Consider the following 16,529-nt stretch of genomic DNA (forward strand, 5'->3'; position numbering starts at 1 on the left):
ATTTCTCAATACAAAGTACGCTGATTTCGGACTTGCATCCTCAGTAGTTCAGACTTTGTGCATTCGACTCGGGAGTGTGATGTCTGCGAGGACGCAGGTCCGGTAATTCTGCAAACTTGACAACATGTCAGCTATGAAATACCACTGCCTCCTTTCATTTTTCATTTAAACATAATAATAGTGGCAGAAATGTACTTAGTTCAGGGAAATGTGTATATATATACAGTTACAAATGAAACTAAATATTATATCAATTGTCTCTTTTATTACCGTCGACTGTGAGTGACGTCACTTCCCAATGCAAACACTCCTACAGTCTATGAAACACTCCCAATAAAATGGCCCCAACCCTGTAACTTGATTGACAGGTTTCCGTGTAGACGTTGGAAATTCAAATGCAAAAGGTATTGCGATTCCATTTTTGGGATTTTCCAGTTTTGGCAGTTTACATGCACAGTGCAGAGAGAGTGAAAAGGCAAATGTGGTAATTAATATTGCTATTTAAATATGACAGGCTCATAGCTCGTAAGATATGGGAAACAGAATTGCAAATGGACTTTGCATTTCCATTTAAAATTTGGCAGACACTGTGCGTTCGCTTAAATGAAAATGAAAACGGTAATGCGCGATTTGCATTTGCGTTTGGATTATGTCACAATTTATGCGTCCACAAATTGAAAACGCAATTACAAATACAATTTGCAATTCCTTTTGAATAAAGTCCGCAATATCATTCCATAATAAACGCTTAGAAACGCCCATATAGCTAGCATGATGCTTTCTATTTCTAGATATAAAAGACAAAGTTTACCAGAACTACGACACTATGACAAAGGTTACCGGTACTTATCTAAACTAACGTCATGATCACTGCCATTAGATATAAAGAAAACGTTGATTTTTCACTCTGTGCTATTAAATGAATGTAAAAAAAAAAAAAAAATATATATATATATATATATATATATATATATATATATATATGTGTGTGTGTGTGTGTGTCGTTATTGTGCACTGCTGCTCGTAGACTAGCTCCAGTGCTCATTGCTGCGTTGCTAAATGATAGCAACTCACCAGGACACTTCACCAACTCTCCACTCATTCTCCTTGGACCATGCATTTAACTGGCTTTGACGGCCATCACTTCTTGGCAATTCCAACTATATATATATATATATATATATATTAGGACTGTAGCTATTGAATATTTTAGTAATCGAGTATTCTACCAAAAATTCCATCGATTAATCGAGTAATCGGATAAAATGTGTTTTTGCTTAATTATATTGATGCGGTAGGAAAATCTGAGGGTAGGATAAAATGTCAGGACACTGGACTTTTATTTTGATGGGTTGACGTACCTTTACAGTTCTGTGTATGTGATGTGCTAGTTTTACTTAAATCAAATGGTCAAATGCTCATGAAGTGACTGTCAGAGCAGTTCTGGAGATGTTGTTCATGTGTTCACGTCCTTATTTAGTGAGACAGCAGACGCTGAAATTACCGCTGGTGACATACTGGCTGTGTGGCGTGAGCGTGGCGTTTCTGCTGCGTGGCACCAGAATCTTGCCTGGCGCGCTGCTGCTGCTGTAGGTGACATACAGGGAGGCCGCTGACAGACCAGGCTCTTGTCTTCACAACAACTTTTTTTTACACCCCTACACCTTCATGTTAAGCATAAATATAAAGCCTACTGATAAAGGACACCGTCAACAGTACTGACGGCAAAATAGACTTTGTCTGACAGGTGCAATATTTGAAAATCGATAATTATTTATAATTTTTTTTAATTACATTTATATCTGAATTTATGTCAACCTATAGACTTTCAAACATCAAAATGTCATGAATTAATATATATTTGTGTACAAAATAACATATAAACATTTTCCTATTCTATTTTTTTCCTGAACACGCTTCCAACACACTTGCATGTCGCGTGAAAAATAGGCATCGGTTCTATTTCTAGCATGCAGGAGCCGAATTAAAAACGGACGCGCCAAGCATCCAGTGTGTTACCGCGCTGATAAAGGAAGTCGCGCTTCTGCTCCATTCATTAACACAGACACGCAGAACATGCAGGATTCATATGTAAATAGACTGTTCAGGCTTAATATTTACAGATATTAGTCCATATCATGATTTGATGTAAGTGCAATGACCTATTTTTGATTAATTAATTCAAAATTTGTCAAATTCCGTGCCATTCCACGTTAAACTGTAAATTCAGTTTTTATGACTGGATTCCGCGATTCCCTCCGCATTTTCTGCATCGCCGAAATCATTGGGTCCTAGTTGTGGTATGCGAGCTCTATCTTGCAATGGACACACGCCACGACGTTCTCTTTACGTTTGCCCGCGCCCTCAAATCAAAACACTGCTGACTCCTTGCAGTATGCGATTGGCGCTTGTCTCCTTCCGCTTTATGGGTGACGTAAACGCATTGTGTCATATAAAAAAAAAATCATTGCGAAAGAACCTGACGTGAAATTTAATATAAATTAAAAGAGGCTTCAAGGCAGAGGATTTTGCCTCGATCATTTTTTGTAATCGAGTTACTTGAGGAATCGTTTCAGCCCTAATATATATATATATATATATATAAGTAACAATACAAATACATCTATTGTGTAAACAAAAACTTTTATTTTGGATGCGATTAATCATTTGACTGCACTAATATAAACATAATAAGTACATTGTACTTATTTTTGATGTAAGTAAGGCCACCTAACATAAAGTGGGACCATTCAATTTCATAATATAGTTTTGTAAACGAGATAACATGTCAGTCTAAAAGAGGATGTTTAATATTTTCTTTATGGATTGTTATAGACATATGAAATATTCCAGTACTTCAACATTTGTAGTGTAAAAGCGATTCACTGCGAAAACAAAAATAACCCAGATACGACTGACATTTTTGGAAGTGTTGTGATGTTGACACCTCCCAAAATATGTCACCTTCGCCAGCTGCTCTCCTCAGTGTTTCACCCAGAACAGTAACCAAGAAACAGTGTGCTTCTTTAACACCATTTACTGAAGTTTTATTAGTCAAAAACTTGTATTAGTCTAACTCTTCTTCCTTGTTTTTCAGGTCACAGAACCTTGGATTCCTCCTCATTGTGCTGATCTCCACCTCAAAAATAAATGATAAATATCAATTTGAAGGACTAAACCAGTGGGATTGTCCTAGTGAAGGCTGAATTCGGTGGTTGTGTGATATCTGGAGCCACATGACTGTCCAGGCTGGAAGGATAGAGGTGGCGCTAGTTGACTTTGAGGGTATGGAGAATACTAATGGTATGGACAATTTCAATGACCCAGACTATCCAAACGAGATGACGGCTTTGACAGTAGAAATGCCAGAGTTTGGGCCTGGCAGCACTTACTGCAATTCTGCAAAAGTGTCACCATATAAAGAGAGGACACCACAAAATCTGGACAAACCGCAATCACCTATCCTACCTCCTCACACGAGGAGAGGGCGCGCCAGCTGTGCTAGTCTGATTTCCAACTGGAAATTACTCCTGAACAGTGAAGGAACGCAAAGTGAGACGATCTTCAGTAAACTGGCCAAAGAATACGAGGACATGTTTATTGATAAGCGACCTCTCGATGACGGCAATCAAAAGGTCATCATTAACATTGCTGGTCTTTGCTTTGAAACCCGCCTGAGGACCCTCGACCAGTTTCCAGACACCCTTCTGGGCGACCCAATGAAAAGAATGGGCTATTTTGACCCCATGAGAAACGAGTATTTCTTTGACCGCAATCGTCCAAGCTTTGATGGGATCCTGTACTACTATCAGTCGGGGGGGAAGGTCCGACGACCTGCAAACGTACCTTTAGATGTCTTCGCGGATGAGATCACCTTCTACGAGTTAGGGCAGGAAGCCATGGACCAGTTTCGCGAGGAGGAAGGCTTTATCAAAGACGTGGAGATCCCATTGCCATCCAATGAGTTTTACAGGCAGTTCTGGCTGCTCTTTGAGTATCCCGAGAGCTCAAATGCAGCCCGAGGGGTTGCGCTCGTTTCCATATTCGTCATCGTCATCTCCATCATCATATTCTGCATGGAGACTCTCCCAGAATTCCGTGAGGACTTAGAGATTTTTCCAACTGCGGGTGTTTCCTTCAACGAGACGCATCCCTCAGGTGCTCCTCCAAGTGCCTCTCCCAAAACAATCAGCAGCACCTTCTCCGACCCCTTCTTCATTCTTGAGACTGCTTGCATCATCTGGTTCTTCTTTGAGCTCTGCGTGCGTTTCCTGGTTTGTCCCAGCAAGCGGGAATTCTTCAACAACATCATGAACATTATTGACATTGTCTCCATTATTCCCTATTTCGTCACTTTGATAACTGAGATCGTGACCACCACCAATAAGTCCAACACGGGGCAGAATATGTCCCTGGCCATCCTGCGAATCATTAGACTGGTGCGAGTCTTCAGGATCTTTAAGCTCTCCAGACACTCCAAAGGGCTGCAGATCCTGGGCCAGACGCTCAAGGCCAGCATGAGGGAACTTGGCCTACTCATCTTCTTTCTCTTCATCGGCGTCATACTTTTCTCCAGCGCCATCTATTTCGCTGAGGTGGATGATCCTAACACACAGTTTGTTAGCATCCCTGATGGATTCTGGTGGGCTGTGGTTACCATGACCACTGTGGGATATGGAGACATGTGTCCTATTACATTAGGCGGTAAGATTGTGGGCACTCTGTGTGCCATTGCTGGAGTGTTGACCATCGCCCTGCCTGTGCCTGTAATCGTCTCTAATTTCAATTACTTTTACCATAGAGAGACAGAGCAGGAGGAAAAACAGCCCATAGCAGAGTCAACTGACAAAGCTTTAAAGTCAGGGAACAATACAAAGCATGGAAGTAGTTCCTCTCTGAACAAGGCAAATGGGAACTGGCAGACTGATAAATCCAAGTATTAAAACCCCTCTCGAAACTCTATTTTCATGAGTGTGAATCTCATTAAACATGTTCAGGTCATATTTCACCACAAAATCAAGAGACCAAGATAGCATACTGCAAGATAGGGGTGTAACGGTACGCAAAAATCACGGTTCGGTACGTACCCCGGTTTTAAATCACGGTTCGGTTCATTTTCAGTACAGTAAGGGAAAGAAATGCAAACATTAAACTGCAGGTTGTTTATTACTATAAACTTTTTTTTTAACAATTTGTTTACACTTTTTTTTTAATACTTTTTAATAAAATATATATAAAATAAAAAAGAATAAGAAATAAAATACTGCTGCAAAGTTCTCCATAAAATAAAATACTCTCAGTCTCAAACCAATATCATATAATAAAATATAATGAAAAATATAAATAAATAACTATGATTACAGTGCAGCATTACCAATCCCAGCTTGTAGGCCTGCTCATATTTAAAAAATATATAACTTTTCCAAAGTGTAAGAGCTGCATTTGAATTACAATCGTTTTTTTCCTAGTTGTAGTGATGTACACACTCGCGTGATGCCTTTTGAAAACCTTAGGCCGGTGACACACTGGCATATTGCACCTGTCAAACATAGTCTATTTTGCCGTCAATACTGTTGACGGTGTCCTTTATCAGTAGGCTTTATATTTATGCTCAACATGAAGTATAGATATTGTTGTAGTGAAGACAAGATCCTGGTCTGTCTGCGGCCTCCCTCTATGTCACCTATAGCAGCAGCAGCGCGCCAGCGCCGCGTCACGCACGATTCTGGTGTGTAAAGACACAGAAAACGCGAAGCAGCCGTCACGCAACTGACACGCAGCAGAAACGCCACGCTCACGCCACGCAGCCAGTGTGTCACCGGCTTTGCGCTAAACGCGGAGACTTCCGCCACTTAATATGTTCGTTTGGAAACACGAAAATGTATATGTTCCGTACACAAAATATTGCATTCGGTCATTCGGTACACACGTGCACCGTACCGAAAGACCTGTACCGAAACGGTCCGGTACGAATACACATATCGTTACACCCCTACTGCAAGATGTCTTCATCTGGAAAGCATCTGTTGAGTATGAACTTCTGAAAGTTTTACATACATTCTAAATCTTAAAGACATCTTATTTGACATATAATAGGAAACGTCCTATAGACGTATTGCAGATGGGCAAGCACTCTAAAAAATGTCTTGCAGATATCACCATGATGTATGTGTGCTATCAGGGTTATATGTTGCATTAAGAAAATAGTCTATTTTAGTATCACTGCAGGTTTTATCATAGCAAATAGACACCTTCTCATTCCAGTTCTCATAAAGGTAATGCATCTGGATGTTATAACTTTATTTTGTAATTGTCATTATTCTCAATGGCTATTTTCATCCGATTCTGATTAATGTAATAGAGTGATTTGTTATTTATCTTTATCAGTTAAATGCTTTACAGCAAGTACTTAGAAGATAAATAAATAAATGCTTCACAATTTATATAATTAAATGATTATTTTTTTGGCAATAAGAAGTTTTTTCTTCATTAAATTAATGCAAATGAGGAAGAAATGTAATGCAAAGAATTTAATATAAATATTGATGGTGCTAAAATAGGCATTGTTTCTCTAAAACAATAAATGTCTGTAGTTTTTGCTATTTTGTGAAATATGACCTTGATAAGTTCTCCACAGGTTTTTTGAGATTCAGCCAATAATGTTATAGTGCTCCTGTGTTTGCTAGATTTGTTTTCAGTTCTTGGGATCAAATGATTATAAATGTTACCTAATTTAAATGATACGAATGTGATAACAGTTTCTCTGAAAACATAAGCAGAATTTAAATTTCATGTTAGATTTCCATCTGTGTCTCATAATCCTTTTATTAAATTATAATTCAACCAAAACCATCTCATAATCTCATAAACCTATCACATACGGTCAACTATGTGTAATTACAAATTACAGAATCACTCTGAAAATTAAATGACAACTGCACTGTCATCAAGTGTGTTTGGGGGACTTCCACCAGCATACTACCATTTTGAGTAACCTGCAAAATGGCACCTTTAACATTGATCTTTTACACCATTGTCTATAAAGTTTGTGCTTTCTAATGCAATTCCAAATTAAGTAGTGTATTTCATAATTTTTTCATTTTGCATTTGAAATGATAATCGTTATGGTTTGTTGTGGCACTTTAGAGGAAGCTCAGCCAATGAAGAGGAGAAATGCATCCAGAGTTTTCCACTTACAGTCCATATTCATTTCTATGAGCCTAACCGTGCCTTTTACTCAAATGGGCTGAACCTGTTGTTGCAGGCATGCTGTCTTACGGGTTTTATATCGAGTGGATTTGATCTCCTTATTATTATTGGTGAATGTTGTCTTTTGATTCGAATGAAATATATTTTCAAATATATATATATATACTTTCTCAGATTCAACATTTACCTAAGGAAAGTTTAGAGAAATTTTTTTAAAGAATTTTATTTGAGAAAAACACCCTAAAACGTGATAAAGACATTCATTTTTGAAACTTTTTGCTTAATAAGTGAGAAGATACAACATTTTGTTGGAAAGAGAATCAGGGAGCTATATGAGACAAGGTCTCACTGTGTTATATAAGTTGTTTTGCAAAATCTTGTGAATCTTGGGGAGCTGTTTCCCAAGACATACTGGATATAAAGACATATTTTAACTGTGTTTTTGATGTTATAACTGCTGCTATTTTATACTTATCTAAAGTCATATCATTTTAGTATGAAAAGGTAGTGTGTTATTGTTCTTTTAATAGTGGCAGGAAGATATTAAAACTGTCATTGTGAATCTGACATTTATTTACACATTTTGCCTCTATAATAATGGTTCTGAACATGAACGTTAGTTGTGTGCTAAAGAATGAATTGTACATTTAAACCCTTTTGTTCTATAATTAGAATCTAATGAGAATATTCAAAGCCTTTGAAAATATTAATAAGGAATCTTCAGGAACTTGAATATCATGTGCTTAGCCTGACAACTGATCATAGTTGGTTGTAAATGTATGACTGTACTGTAAATAAGTAACATAAAGCCATTTACTGTGGTAATAACTGTGTACTGTATGTATTGAAATTATATATTGTGTAATTATTGCAGTGTTTGACCTAAAATGCACATCCCAGTGATATGAATCGCAGACTGCTGGTGTGGTCACTTCAAAACTTTTCAATACACTAGTTATTAAAGACTTGCATTTATTAGCTGAAGCAGCAATTTCATTATTTTATTACATATGACATGTCCCTTTACTTTGTGTCTGTCCTAAACACGAACTTAAACCTATTAAAATGAATAATGTGAAAAGAAGTTCTATTAAAAGATATTGGCATTATCTAGTTGGAGTGTATTATCACAAATTACTAATCATGGATTTACACATTATCTAAAAAACTGTAATTGTGGCATGACTGTCCTAATCTTATAAAGTAGCATTTAGAATGAACAATGTGGATACAGAAACTGAAAGATGGCTTTAAAATTGTGACTTAGCATTTTTCCTGTAACCTGCATTCATGTATTTAATCACACCGGTGTTTTACATTAGACGGCTGATACTGTAGTCAGAAAGTGTGTGAAGAAGTTATCTGGTGGTCAGGTCTTTGAGGTCCCCCACCTCTCTGAAAACCACTCTTCCTCATTCACTGTTACATAAGATGCCCTCATTACCGGCAATAACAGGCTTGACTTTCACTGTAACATGAGCAGCTCCTCTTTTTCTCTTTCATCACAGACAGATCATAGCCATGCTTCCCTTCTCTTCTCACGTTGTTGCTTTGCTGTTTAATCACCCACTACACCACTAATATGTGAATAAAACGTGTGTCCATGCAGAATTTATTCGGTGAGATGCTCACAGGGTATAGTTCTTAAGACGTTTATAGTGTACATCAGTTATACACTCATTCTTGAGTGCACTTGATAATGTCCACTATAGTTTCGGACAACAGATCAAATATCTGCCCCCTTCAAATACTGCACTGTAAGGGTATAGGGGCAATTCTAAGGACAGGCGATCTCTCTTTTTCTTTTTTTTTTTTTAAGTGTAAAATGAACATTTGGATGTACAGTATCTGAAGAGTAGGATCCTATGGAATCATTGAACTACCACAGTTTTCTTACTTCTCTCATGAAAAAGAAGTGTGCTTACTTTTTCTGTACTTCAAATATTAAATGTATATTGAATTTTTTTTTTTTTTACTGAATATTAATTAAATAAATTGCAATTAAATAAGTGTACTTGTGTAGTTCACCCAAAAGCCAGGACATTTTTTTATTATTATTATTTGAGTAAATCATGGGGTAATTTACTTTTTTGGTTAAACTATGCTTTCAGGAAGCAGAATTAGCATAGCCTCAAAGCTAAGAAATTAGCTAAGAACTCAAACTTCAGATTTTACAATGAGTCAAACGTGAGTTAAAATGAGGAGAGAACAGTATTACCTCTCTTCGAGAACACAGACTACACAAAGATTGACTCGTTTTATGATGTGACTTGTTTTATCTCCGGTCATAATAGCTTCTTCTCCTGTAGCGATCTGACAAAAGCCCTAGGAGTAACACTAGCCCAAACACTAAGAGGTAAGAGAAACAATGTCCACTGGTCACAGTAAAGACTGGAGCAGCGTTGAATGAACGCATGAAATGTGACAAGGTACTTCAGTGAAAGAAACAGAGTTGTGTGCAGGAGACGCAGGCGATGAGAAAAAGCTGTCAGTGCTTTCTGCTGTTATTCATGAACCTGAAAACAGCTCTGTTTAAGTATAATTATTACATAACAAACCGGCTGTTAGGAATGGTGCGTTATTATTTTTCATTGAACAGGATGACTTGACACCTCCCTCCTACATTCAGACACACAAAACCAATGCAATATTTATGTACAGTAAACAGAGCAAACAGAGCAGGGTCCAAATCTAACACTGGTCGAACACAAAATACAAGAGAAAAATATAATTCACAGAACTAAAATCTGTTAGACTGCTCAACAGGCTAATGTTTTTGGAGAGCTGCATTATAATGTATTGCTTAAGCTCAAAATGAAATTTATGTGCTGGTAAAAAGCACCTCCGAAACTCATCAGTGTTTCACAGCTAAATCATTTACCAAAAGTATGTATCTTTAAAATGCAAAGTACAGTTTCATATACCTGTATTTAAGTACCTTCACCTGACATTAGCAGACGTTGTTCATTTTGGAATCCGCTTAAAGGCTGATTGCAGAATATGTTATTTAAAGGTGCTTTTATTTATGTATTTTTCATTTATTTTTATGTTGTTTTGTGCGTATGCAGTCTCCTTGAACCTTTACTGACATCTAGTGGTGTGGATGAAACATCACATAAGTGCTCAATGGTGTCTTTGTAATTTTCCAAGACATGAATCATTTATCTCATATGATATATGACATACTGTAGTCTTCATTCTGATTATACTTTTAATCACCTCTTAGCTTATCTATATAAATATATTTATATAGATAAATATATGTTACATGCACTGCCATTAAAAGGCTTGAGATCAGTACGATTTCTTTTTTAAAGAATTTAGCAAAGAAGCATTTAATAAATCAGAACTAACAGTAAACATTCACATTTCAAATAAATTCAGTTCTTTTATTCATTAAATAATCCTGAAAGAAAAAGAAAAAACACAAAAACAGCACAACCGTTTTCAACATTGACAATGATAAAAATAAAAAAAAGTTTCTTGAGCAGCAAATATTTATAAATAAGCTGTATGCTAGCTGTTTGTGTGGACATCTTTCTGTAAAGATTTGAGGAGATGAGCTGGACTCTATATGACGTATGGTCTGTTTATTTCTGTCCCACAAACACACGGCAGAATACGGTAGATCTGTACCGCTGACAGCTTGTTCTCACCACATGCTTCAAAGGCTTTTTTCTCAGCAGGGAAAGACTTTCTGCCCGAGCTTAATGCTTAGTTTGGAATGAATGCGTTTAATTTAGTTGGGAGATTTGGTGTTGTAATCCAGGTCTTGGCAAAACGGAGGATTACATTTGTTGTGGGTGATTTGGAAGCAATTTAATTTTAGCTCTTCAAAAATTTCACTTTTATAATTCTGTCTAAACAGTCTGTCAGAGTTCATTTTTAACAAACATGGACTGTACAGGCGCATCTCAAAAAATTAGAATATCATGGAAACGGTCTTTATATTTTGTAATTTACAAAGAAGAAAAAAAGAACTTTCTTATAATCTAGATTCATTGCACACAAACTGAAATATTTTAAGGTTTTGAGGTTTTTTATTTTATTTTTTTATTTTTATTTTTTTATTCTGATGGTTACGACTTACAGTTTAGGAAAATTACAAATTCATTATATCAAATAATTTGAATATTCAATTTTGAGCTTGATTAGTTTGATTAATTTTGAGTATAAATACTGGGTACCTCTTGGGCTAGTTTACAACATGCAACCACAATTATGGGCAAGACTACTGACTTGACAGTTGTCCAGAAGACAATCATCAACACCCTCCACAAGGAGGGAAAGCCACAGAAGTTCACTGCTGAAACGGCTGGCTGTTCACAGAGTGCTGTATCAAAATATATTCATAGAAAGTTGACTGGAAGGAAAAAGTGTGGTAGGAAAAGGTGCACAAGCAACAGGGATGACCACAGCCTTGGGAAGATTGTCAGAAAAAGTTGATTCAAGAACTTGGGAGAGCTTCACAAGGAGTGAACTGAATCTGGAGTCAGCGCATCAAAAGTCACCACACTCAGACGTCTTCAAGAAAAGAGCTACAGCTGAAGGCCGCTATCAAAGAAACCTGGGCTTCAATATTGCCTCAGCAGCACCTCCATGCCACGCCGCATTGAAGCAGTGATTCATGCAAAAGGAGCCCCAACCAAGTATTGAGTGCATAATTAAACCTGCTTTGGAGATCTTGAACATTTCTGTTGTGTAAATCTTTTTTTTTTTTTTTGATATACTGATTTTTTTATTTTCCTAAGCTGTAAGTCATAAGCATCAGAATTAAAACTCTATAAATATTTGAGTTTATGTGCAGTAAATCTAGAATATAAGAAAGTTTGCTTTTTTTATTAAATTACAAAAAATAAAGAACTTTTCCATGATATTCTATTTTTTGAGATGCACATGTAAACAAATAATATGGAATATGTACTCTACTGTTCGAAAGCCCCCCCCCCCTAAAATTGAAACTTTTATTCATTTAGATTAAATATCAATGCATTTATAAAATATTAATAAATTACATTATTATATAAAATATATTAAAATAGAATATTTTCATGATAATCTTTTAATCAAATAAATGCAACCTAAAAAATACACAAACTGCTGAATGTTAGTGTAATTAAAAATATCAATTTGTTCAGACTGGAAAAATTAAATTAAAATGAATGCCAGTTAGGGAAACTCATCAATGAAATCCACCAAATGAGGCCACCATTATTATTTTTTATTATTATTATGAAATGTAATGGTCATTGAGTCAAAATAAACAAATAGATTTCTAGCATAATTTTAGGTGTGCTGTGTAACTGTATTATTTAATAATGCATTATTGTAGTTGTTCAACTTTAATTGCAGCACTAATGACTGATATGATAATTTAAACTATTTTATATATGAGAAAACAAGAAAATCCTGCACACTATCAACTTGCAAAACAATAAAAAAAAATACTTTAATAGCAACGTTTCGATCGTATGATCTTCATCAGGCATCCTGATAATAAAGCCTGATGAAGATCATACGATCAAAATGTTGCTATTAAAGTTTTTTTTTTTTTTTTTGCAAGTTGATAGTGTGCAGGATTTTCTTGTTTTCTCATATTTTGACTATATCAGTCTTTTTTCCTACGCACCTATTTATGACTTACAGATGTGCGACACTAATTGATCAACTATTTTATATATAAAATATGTTTTGGACACGTTTTGATTTCAACCCCATAGTCGTACATGAAGTATACTTGCGTAGAATTAATGTGACTGTTGGTTTAAAATCATTATAAGAGAGAAATTCTAGTGAGCCATTCCTGCTCACAAAAGCCAATCCAAGTCAGAAAACCTACTGACCTTCATATTATTTTATATGGAGACACTGTGCATTTCAACATGCCTAAACACACCAATCTAAAGGGCCGATGCAGAAAGATGTTTGTCTTTATTCTTGTCCTTTCACACTTGAGTCACTGTGTGCTGTTGACTCCGGTGTTCTGTCTTACACAGTGTCAAGTTTGTGCAAAGACTGCTGGTTTTGGCCTCCTCTAGGTCTACTCCTCTAACCAGATACACGAGACAAAAATAACCAAGACCTTCCTTTGCAAGAAACTAAACCATCTCCACGCACTAGTCTGTGCAGATACACGGAACTTTCCATTAAAGAGACTCGTTAAAGATGGAAAGAACTCATGAAAGTTTAACGAGTCAGGAAAAAGTCCTCCGAAACATCCGAGCTGGCACTAAACCAGCCTTCGAAATCAGTCACATGAAATTGTAGCAGAGCATTAAAAAAGTAATGATTAAGTCGTTATGACAAGGAATACACGGATGAATGAGTTCAAATAAACAGTTAAATATAATATAATATAATATAATATAATATAATATAATATAATATAATATAATATAATATAATATAATTAATATAATATAATATAATATAATATAATATAATATAATATAATATAATTAATATAATATAATATAATATAATATAATATAATATAATATAATATAATATAATATAATATAATATGTGACCCTGGACCACAAAACCAGTAATAAGGCTATTTTTTTTTTTTTTTTTTTTTTTTTAGATTTATACATCATCTGAAAGCTGAATAAATAAGCTTGCCATTGATTTGTGGCTTGGTAGGAGGACAATATTTTGCAATATTTGACAACTATTTGAAAATCTGGAATCTGAGGAAAAAAAATCACCTTTAAAGTTGTCCAAATGTAGTCCTTAGCAATGCATATTACTAATAAAAAATTAAATTAAATTAAATTAAATTAAATTAAATTAAATTAAATTAAATTAAATTAAATTAAATTAAATTAAATTAAATTAAATTAAATTAGAGTTATTCACCACTGTAAAAAATTGTGCCGTTAAATAACAGTAATTTACTGGCAGCAGGGGTTCCAGTAAAGTACTGTTAATTTACAGCTCTCAACCATTAATTTACCACTCTTATTTTTTTACAGTATTTTACCGTAAATTCTACCATGGAAATTAACTCCACTCCCACTGCTTCAAACAGTTCGAGTTTAAAAACTAGCATTCAAACTTCTTTCATTTGAGTCCACTGAGAAGGAATATTTCTTAATATAAAACTGCAAACACTTAATGTGTAATAGTAATGTAACTTAATGCATGACTTTTACTCAAATCACTGCAGCTCACACGTATGTGCTGAAATACTTAACACAGAGATCACCACTGTATCAGGAGACTCCAATTTTACTGTCTTTATATAAAGCAGCAAAAGATCAGAATTTGTGGCTCTTCATTGACTGAAGCACAGGCTCTACTCTCCAGCACAATGGTGAACAAAAAAACTACACTAAACTAACAGATCTCTCTTGTGCAAACACACATTAATACAGTTGAGTTCAGTATTTACTCTCATTATCAGTGTATGACTTTGCATACATTTTTTTCGATGGATGTTATATTTTTATTATTAACTAATATTTTAGTTAAATTAACTTTTTTTTTTTTCATTTGGTAAATCTGACATTTACATTTTACAGTATATTACTGTTTTTCCTTGACTTAACGGCAACAAACTGTAGAAAAACACTTTTTTTTTGCTGGCAACCATTAATTTACGGCAACAAACTGTAGAAAAACAGTTATTTACTGGCAGCAGGGGTGCCAGTAAATAACTGTTTTTCTACAGTTTGTTTCCTATAAATTAATTACAGTTTATTATTGTTAAATTATGTTTCAAGCTGTTTTTTTCTTCATCTTAAATCTTTAACCCTTTAAACCCCACAACAACATCCTCAGTTTTAAATGAACACTTATAATATGTACACATACGGTGAATAACTCTAATTACATTTAATGTAATTTTACAGTAAAATACTGTTAAAATTGCAGTTTTTGGAAGTGAAAAGAGAAGCACTCAGCTGCAGCCTGCAGATCGAGACGTGGCTGCTCCTGGGGCGGGGCTGCACTTGTAGCCCCGCCCCATGCCTACACTGATTGGTTCAATCATCTTTCATAGACATAAATGATAGGAAATGTGTGTGTAGTTGGTGTAGGATGGAGTATGTTGATTAAAAAGCTAAAAACTAAAAAGCCTTCATTATAATGCACAGAAGAAGAAAAAAAAATTGCCTTTAACTCGCCATGTCCATGAAATTATTGTTTTGTTAAATTAAGCTGAACTTTAGACGAACAACCCACTACACTTAAAGGGTTAGTTCACCCAAAAATTAAAATTATGTCATTAATGACTCACCCTCATGTCGTTCCAAACCCGTGAGACCTCTGTCTATCTTCAGAACACAGTTTAAGATATTTTAGATTTAGTCCGAGAGCTCTTAGTCCCTCCATTGAAGCTGTGTGTACGGTCTACTGTCCATGTCCAGAAAGGTAATAAAAACATCTTCAAAGTAGTCCATGTAACATCAGAGGGTCATTTAGAATTTTTTGAAGCATCGAAAATACATTTTGGTCCAAAAATAACAAAAATGACTACTTTATTCAGCATTGTCTTCGTATTCTGGGCTCAAATCTGCTTGTCTGTGAATAGAATGCTTTATTAATAATTTGTTTACTGAGTTTGGTCTTTTTAAAACACTGTTTTAATTCATTAAGCCACATACTTTCACGTTAAGCGTTTTAGAATGTCCCAGTGATTCATTTGTGTATTCGACTGGTCCAGAAGATTTATCTTGCAGCAGCTAACATCTCGTATTTAAAAAAAATAGACATAGTGAGTCAAGTTAACAATAAACAACTGTGAATTATAATGAAGGCTTTGTAAAACCCCACAACGTTTTAAGCTTTTTAAACAACATACTCCATCCTACACCAACTACGCACACATTTCCTATCATGTATGTCTATGAAAGACGATTGGACCAATCAAAGTAGGCATGGGGCGTGGCTACATGTGCAGCCCCGCCCCAGGTGCAGCCCCGCCTCAATCTGCAGGCTGCAGCCAGGTGTATTTGAGTGAAAATGAAAAAGTAATTGTTGAATTTACAGTGAAAAACTGAATTCCCTGCATGACACTTCATATTTTTTTTTTTTTCTCTCTTTGAAATAACTATGATTCTTCTTAGTTTTTTCTTATCAGGTGTGTACATTAGGGTTTTATCTTACATCTAAAGTTGATAAATTAATGTTTATTGCATTATTTCAGTATCATGTGTGTTACCATGATGGTATTTAGTGTTTGTGTGAATAAAACTCTGCATGTTATGGGAGTGAAAAATGACCAAAAGGCGAGACTCTCAATCACGGTCTTTTAATGTAAATGAGACAGTCAAAGAATCAAATGGGAAACATAAATCCACTCCGGGGACAGAGGT

The 16,529-nt window shown here is 35.4% G+C and overlaps 1 protein-coding gene across 1 annotated transcript; it reads left to right on the plus strand.

The window, feature by feature from the left end:
- Positions 1-3,100: 3,100 nt before the first annotated feature.
- On the plus strand, positions 3,101-4,959 carry kcna10a (potassium voltage-gated channel, shaker-related subfamily, member 10a). Its single transcript, XM_059527278.1, has one exon. The coding sequence runs from the start codon at positions 3,237-3,239 to the stop codon at positions 4,941-4,943; it is 1,707 nt and encodes a 568-aa protein (XP_059383261.1). The 5' UTR covers positions 3,101-3,236; the 3' UTR covers positions 4,944-4,959.
- The last annotated feature ends 11,570 nt before the right edge of the window (positions 4,960-16,529 follow it).

The sequence above is a fragment of the Carassius carassius genome, chromosome 37 (assembly GCF_963082965.1).
Source record: "Carassius carassius chromosome 37, fCarCar2.1, whole genome shotgun sequence".
In the NCBI taxonomy this organism is placed as follows: Eukaryota; Metazoa; Chordata; class Actinopteri; order Cypriniformes; family Cyprinidae; genus Carassius; species Carassius carassius.

What these genes read in the sequence shown, in the direction of transcription:
- kcna10a (XM_059527278.1), top strand. Translation starts at nt 3,237, where the DNA reads ATGACTGTCCAGGCTGGAAGGATAGAGGTGGCGCTAGTTGACTTTGAG.